This window comes from Amaranthus tricolor, chromosome 3 (genome assembly GCF_026212465.1).
Source record: "Amaranthus tricolor cultivar Red isolate AtriRed21 chromosome 3, ASM2621246v1, whole genome shotgun sequence".
In the NCBI taxonomy this organism is placed as follows: domain Eukaryota; kingdom Viridiplantae; phylum Streptophyta; class Magnoliopsida; order Caryophyllales; family Amaranthaceae; genus Amaranthus; species Amaranthus tricolor.
In genome coordinates this window covers 28676237-28684012 of record NC_080049.1, presented here as the reverse complement: position 1 = coordinate 28684012, position 7776 = coordinate 28676237, and the positions used below count along the sequence as shown (strand labels likewise).

General features: G+C 36.1%; 1 protein-coding gene across 1 annotated transcript; it reads left to right on the top strand.

The window, feature by feature from the left end:
• Window positions 1–318: 318 nt before the first annotated feature.
• Window positions 319–7248, top strand: LOC130807428 (putative phospholipid-transporting ATPase 9). The gene is made up of 10 exons (XM_057672633.1): window positions 319–1441; window positions 2147–3531; window positions 3883–3993; window positions 4086–4362; window positions 4438–4526; window positions 4606–4714; window positions 5039–5374; window positions 5458–5556; window positions 5660–5851; window positions 6164–7248. Exons 1-10 carry the CDS (start codon window positions 1043–1045, stop codon window positions 6788–6790), a joined length of 3624 nt encoding a protein of 1207 aa, XP_057528616.1. The 5' UTR covers window positions 319–1042; the 3' UTR covers window positions 6791–7248.
• Window positions 7249–7776: the final 528 nt, after the last annotated feature.

Sequence of the window (7776 nt, the reverse complement as noted above, 5' to 3'; positions counted from 1 at the left end):
TTTTGGATTACAGGGTATGTCAAAAAAAAAAAAACTAAGTAAAATTTTAATTTCAGGAGCTTGTTCGGAAAAAATAATGCTTATTTAACTGAGACAAAACCTAATTCTTGACATTCAAAAATTGTTATTATATTTCCAGCATTCTTCCTTTTGGAATATTCTTTTTTAAAAAAATTTTTCTTTTTGTTTAGATAGGTCTATTTCATATTTACTTTTGGTGGGGTTGTTGATGTTAGTTGGAAATTTTAATTTTTTTTTTTTAATTTCTGGTTTTTTTTTTTATTGAATTAAAATCTTTTAATGGGTAAATTATAGATTGAAAAATCAGTACTATAAGTCTATAACAATGCGTGTTAAGGGTACATTAATGTGCAAAGTCAAACAAGAGGGGATGATCCAAGTTTTCATTCAAATTTTCCTGGTTGAAGACAAGAAAAGAGACCTTAAATTTCTTGAAATTTCTTCTTTTTTGCTATAATCTTTACCTAAATCATCACCCATTGTTGAATGTGAAAATTTTCACTTCAATTTCTTCATCATTATTTCATTTTTTCATTTTTGGTGCTAATTTAGCTTCTGGGTTATCCTTCCTTTGCTCAAAAATCACAGCTTTCTTGTTTGTTTTTTTATGTTTTTTTTATTGGTTTTTATGGCTAAATGATAGTCTGTTACTTCTCATTAACTATAACACAGCTGGAAAATCTTCTGGGTATTGATTTTCTTTATAAAATTAGGAGTTTTTGATGCTTGGTGCAACAATTTATGAGTTATTAAGATAGCTTGTTTATATAACATCCAATTATACACATATATTTGTCAAATTTTTACTGAGTTTTAAGCTTTCTGGGGGTCAAGAATTTATTGGGTTTTGTTCATACAACTTGGTAGTTGCATTAAATAAACACAAGTACCTCAATATTTTACACTTGGGTATTCTAAAAAAGAAAAAAAAAAGACGTAAAAATCTCATCTTTTTCATAAAATTGAGTAAATTATTCACAGAAGCTCCCTTCTTCTCCTCTTTTCTTGGATTTGAGTCAAAATGGGACAAGCTAGAAGAAGAAGAAGACTAAGGTTTAGCAAGATCTACTCATTTCATTGTGGGAAAGCATCATTTAAAGAAGATGATCATTCAGAGATTGGGGGTCCTGGTTTTTCAAGAGTTGTCTTTTGTAATGAATCAAATGGTTTTGATTCATCAATTAGAGATTACCCAGATAATTATGTTAGAACTACTAAGTATACACTTGCAACTTTTATACCCAAATCTTTGTTTGAACAATTTAGAAGAGTTGCCAATTTTTTCTTCCTTGTAACTGGTATTCTGTCCTTTACTCCACTTGCTCCTTATACTGCTGTTAGTGCCATAGTTCCTCTCATTTTTGTGATTGGTGTTAGTATGCTTAAGGAAGCCATTGAAGATTGGAAGCGCAAACAACAGGTTTGTGATTTGCAATCCCTTTTTTTTTTTTTTTTTTTTTTTATAAGTTTAGTTATAATTTTTTAGTGGCTAGAAAAGGAAATTTTACTTTTTGTTTATGATTGGTATTTGGGTTCTACTGTTTAAGGCAAAGGATGAACTCATGGGTGTCTTTTGAGATTATAGTTAGTCAATTTCTATCATGATTATTAGCTTATAGTATGCCAAATATGGCTTCCATTGTTTAAAATAAATTATCCAACCTAACTTTATGTTGTAATTGGTAATGCATATTACTATGTAGACTTTATGGGTATGATTAGATGGTACATTTTGGGTGTTGAGTTTTAATCATTTTTGGAATTTTGATGTTGATTGAACTTGTCTTAACCATATCAGTTCTTAGAGTTTGATCAGCTTATAAATTCTTCTATTATTTTGTTTGCTAGACTTAAGATTCTCGAGTCCATATTCTCATTGGCTGCAACCTCCTTATCCCCTTTGATAAGGGTTTATGGCTGACCTCCTTATCCCCTCTGATAAGGGTTTATGGCTGCCGTCTTTTAAGTTTTAACTCTTCCTAGAGCCTGATTATAGCTTGTATGAGCGGGGTATGATGAGGATCATGATGATGATCATGATTTATAAATGATATGAGCGGGATATGCCGTGTATGATGGTGATGGTGATGATTTCTGACCTTGTATATGATAATTTGATTCTCAGGATATAGAGGTCAATAATAGAAAAATAAAAGTGCACAATGGAAATGGGGAATTTAAACTATCCGAATGGAGGCATTTAAAAGTAGGGGATATAGTGAAAATCGAGAAGGATGAGTTTTTTCCAGCCGATATACTTTTGCTTTCATCTAGTTATGAAGACGCTGTGTGCTATGTGGAAACAATGAATCTTGATGGTGAGACTAACTTGAAAATGAAACAAGCACTTGATGCTACCACATCGTTGCTTGAGGATTTGAGCTTCAAGGATTTTAAAGCGACCATTAGATGTGAAGACCCGAATGCCAATCTATATACCTTTGTTGGAAGTATGGATTATGAGAAACAACAGCATCCGCTCAGCCCGCAACAGCTTCTCCTCCGAGATTCTAAGCTTCGGAATACAGATTACATCTATGGTGTTGTGGTCTTCACTGGTCATGACACTAAGGTTATGCAGAATGCTACGGACCCACCTTCAAAGCGTAGTCGAGTCGAGAAGAAAATGGATCAGATTATATACTTCTTATTTTTTATCTTGTTTTTGATGTCTTTTGTTGGATCTGTTGTGTTTGGTGTAACGACCAACGATGACCTCAAAAACGGCATAATGAAGAGGTGGTATCTCAGACCGGATGACTCGTCAGTCTACTTTGATTCCAAGAGGGCTCCATTAGCAGCATTTTTACACTTCCTAACTGGTCTTATGTTATACACTTACCTGATCCCTATCTCTTTGTATGTGTCTATAGAAATCGTTAAAGTTCTTCAAAGCCTTTTCATCAACCAAGATATTCAAATGTATTATGAGGAAGCTGATAAGCCAGCACACGCCCGTACCTCAAACCTAAATGAAGAGCTTGGTCAAGTCGATACGATACTTTCTGATAAGACGGGTACTTTGACTTGTAACTCTATGGAGTTTATTAAGTGCTCTATAGCTGGGACAGCATATGGCCGTGGAATTACAGAGGTCGAAAAGGCTATGGCTAAGAGAAAAGGTTCACCTTTACCGAGTGGGTTGGCCAATGTTTTACCATTATCCAATGGGATAGTCAATGAACACGACGAAAATGAGGACGATTTTGCTGATGCAAGTTCTGGTATCAAAGGGTTTAATTTCAAGGATGAAAGAATTATGGATGGTAATTGGGTGAATGAGCCAAATTCACATGTTATCCAGATGTTCTTTCAGCTACTAGCTCTTTGTCACACCGTGATTCCAGAAGTAGATGAAGAAACAGGAAAGATTTCGTATGAAGCAGAATCGCCAGATGAGGCAGCTTTTGTTATTGCAGCTAGAGAACTTGGCTTTGAGTTCTACAAAAGGACTCAAACCACTGTTTCATTGCTTGAATTGGATCCTGATTCTGGCCAAATAATTGATAGGTAAGCATATCTCTCGGTATAAAACTGAATATGAAATCGTTTTTGTGCAAAGATGCTTAACCTAGTAGTAAGAGGCTTAGATATTAATCTTTGTGCCACTTTTGCATACAAGCTTAGTTCCATGTCTTTGACATTACCTGGGGGTTTAACCTGATTCCGCGCATTTCTCCTGCCCTCTTCCATGAGAGGGTGCGAGTATGATCTGTCCGCTACCTCTCCCCTGAACTCTGGCTTTGTGCGGGTTGCTGGGTTGATGACCATGACCATAAGTCTTCGACATCACATGACTTGTGCATATTGTGTGAATACATAACATATTCGTACTTCCTAACTTTATTTACTTGTATACAGAGAATACAAAATCCTGAGTATCTTGGATTTCAATAGTACTAGAAAAAGAATGTCGGTGATTGTTGAAACTGAGGATGGGAAAATGTTTTTGCTCTGCAAGGGTGCCGACAGGTTTAGTTTAAATGCAATTCCTCTTAGTACTTCCCTTTTCTTCATCACAATCTTTGTATTTATATGCTCTATTCTGTTCACTTCCTCTGCAGTGTTATGTTTCCGCTGCTAGCCAAGCATGGTGATGAGTTTGAAGCGCAGACCAGAGACCATGTAAATGAATACGCTGATGCAGGGCTGAGGACCTTGTTGCTTGGCTATCGGGAAATAGATGAAGAAAAATTCAAAGAGTTCAGTGAATCATTTAATGCTGCTAGGAATGCTGTTAGCGCAGATAGAGAAACACTAATCGAGCAAGCAGCAGAGACAATTGAAAGAGATTTGATACTTCTAGGTGCAACTGCAGTCGAGGACAAACTTCAACGCGGGGTAGGTTTAAACCTTTGCTTGTTCCTCTTAGGAAATTGGGTTCGTCTACTAATCTTTATATGTAATTATGTATAGGTTCCGGAATGTATTGATAAGCTTGCACAAGCCGGAATAAAGATATGGGTCTTGACTGGCGATAAGATGGAGACAGCTATTAACATAGGGTATGGTTTTGTTTTGTACGGAGGGTATCATTAACTGTATCTCCAATTTCGGCTCTAATTTGGCCTAGGCAAAGTACAGGTTTGCTTGTAGCTTGTTGAGACAAGGGATGAAGCAGATAATGATCAATTTAGACGACCCAGAAATCAAAACATTGGAAAAGTTGGGTGACAAGGATGCCATCACTAAGGTGAGTTTCCTTCGTAAATGTTTGTGACGCTGGCCTCTGATACCATGTCGAGGAATTAATTCAACCAAAAGTTTAAGCTGATGGTTGAGCCCAATGTTACTTGGACTCGAGTACTGATGTTGGATATTGGTACGTGTCCAAGAGTCGAATAGGTCTAAATATTCAATTCTACGCCTAAATTGAAGTGCCTAAGTGCCATATCAATATCCGAGGATCAAGGATCGGACACGGGTACGTGAAGCAAAATGAAAGTAACATAGATTGAGCCATTTTTGATATATATTTAAGTGTATGAGTTCTCATGTGATTCTTCTCGTATTATAGGCATCCAAAGAATTAGTGCGCAAACAAATTACTGCGGGAAAGACCCAAGTCGGTGCATCAGGGACAAGTTCTGATGCCTATGCTTTAATCATTGATGGGAAATCTCTTGTATATGCTTTGGAGGATGATACAAAGAACATATTCCTAGAGCTTGCAATCAGCTGCGCCTCTGTAATTTGTTGTCGCTCGTCACCAAAGCAGAAAGCATTGGTCACAAGACTAGTGAAAAATGGTACAAAGAGAACAACTTTAGCCATCGGTGATGGAGCGAATGATGTAGGAATGCTTCAAGAAGCTGACATTGGGATCGGGATCAGTGGCGCCGAGGGAATGCAGGTATGTCATACAGCATGTCGTGTGAAGTGTATCACTCTCGGTACTCCCTCTGTTACTTATATTTTCTCTTTTGTGTATGTCAGGCTGTAATGTCTAGTGATATTGCTATCGCTCAATTTCGGTTTTTGGAGCGTCTGCTGCTCGTACATGGACATTGGTGTTACCGAAGGATAACCTCTATGGTATCGTCTGCCTGACATATGATTCCATTAGGATGAGTTTTCATTCTTAAGTATGCTTGATATTTTCAGGTGATAATTTGTGTAAATTTTTTTCCCTTGACAGATCTGTTATTTTTTCTACAAGAACGTCGTTTTTGGCGTCACAGTTTTCTTGTTTGAAGCCTATGCATCGTTCTCTGGTCAACCGGCTTATAATGATTGGTTCCTATCACTATATAATGTGTTCTTCACATCACTTCCTGCAATTGCTTTGGGAGTCTTTGATCAAGACGTTTCTGCACGTTTCTGTCTCAAGGTATAGCAATCTTAAATTTATCGTTAAAACGAATTCCACAAGCATCACATCAAGTTATCGTACAAGGTTCAGTATCTTATGTTGCTGAACCAGTGTAACATAATTCGCCAGTTAATTCATTTTTTAATTTGCGATTCGCTTAAAATGATACTAAGATAGCCCAAAACCGACCATAATTTGCTTTTTCTGATTCGCGATTCACAACGATAAAATCTTTTCTAAATAAAACACGATGACGATTCTCATTTCTTCCGTTTTAATATTTTCCAATGACCGATCTCACGTATCTCTTCATATTCTCTCGTATGGCAGTTCTCGCTACTCTATCAAGAAGGCGTTCAAAATGTCCTCTTCAGTTGGCTACGAATACTCAGCTGGATGGTCAACGGAATGATCAGCGGTATAATAGCCTTCTTCTTCTGCAAGAAAGCACTGTCATACCAGGCTTTTAGTCACAACGGCAGACCTGTGGACTTCCAAATCTTCGGAGCAACTATGTATACATGTGTTGTATGGTTAGTCAACTGTCAGATGGCGCTCTTCATCCGCTACTTCACCCTCATACAACATATAGTCATTTGGGGTTCTATAGCGTTTTGGTACGTCTTCCTTTTGATATATGGATTGATGAATCCCAATTTTTCAAAGACAGCATATCAGGTTTTTGTTCAGTCACTCGCCCCAACGCCAAAATATTGGCTCCTAATAATCTTTGTAGTAATATCCGCGTTAGTCCCCTACTTTACGTATTCCGCTCTCCAAATGAGGTTTCTGCCGATGTACCATCAGATGATCCAATGGATACGGCATGAAGGGCAGACTGAAGACCCCGAGTACTGCCATATGGTTCGTCAGAGATCGATAAGACCCCAAACGGTGGGCTACACAGCCCGTGCAGCAGCTAGAAAGAAGGACAAACGCCAAAGTAAAAGTTATTGACGTATATTGGTTTGTTGGTGAGGATTATGATCATTCGTAAAGCATGGAACGCAGTCGGGCCATTTTGATCCGCCTGAATTTTGTCGGTTTTGTTAGTTGTAGAGGATATGTATTGTACAGAAGAGTATACTCAAGCTGTATCATATGTGTCAGATAGGGCAAAAGTTAAGAGCCTAGCATATGTACATTCTTTTTCGTTCTTTTCATCAGCAAGCTGTTGATATTCTTTGGTTATAGCTCATAATCTCTAGAATAGTTGTACAGAAAAATTAGTGTGTTTATTATATAGATAAAAGTAGAAAAATATTATTTTGTTTTATCGTTTGTGTTTCTATCCTTCAAACTTCGTCTAAATGGAAGTCTAGATGGGAGTTTTTTTGATGAGATAAAGGTATTGAAACGATATCATTAGACTTTGCGTGTACATACCTTATGTACTTATCACTGAATAACTTTTTGCAAAAACACTCGTAACGACATTGTTTTAGACTTGATTTTCTTTTACGAATTAAGAGCACACAACATATAAATAGTGCTCAAACACCCAATTTAAACATCATATTTTTTAATCAACTCTCCTTAGCTTTGGTGGTTTTAAAAAGTTTTCTTAATTTCAGATCAAAAGATTTTTTAATCAACTCTCCTTAGCTTTGGTGGTTTTAAAAAGTTTTCTTAATTTCAGATCAAAAGATTTTTTAATCAACTCTTCTTAGCTTTGGTGGTTTTAAAAAGTTTTCTTAATTTCAGATCAAAAGATTAAGAGTTGGTGCACACAAAAACATCATATCCTTTAATTTTAAAAAAAAACATATCTTAATAAAACTCTAATGAAAATATAACTTATTCTCTTATATAATAAATTCATATTAGATGTCTCTAAAATCCAAAATTACCTACTTCTACAATTATAATGTATCAAGAAATTCTAAATATTTTAATTACTCATAATAGGAAAACATTATACTAATTTAAAATTATAAACAATA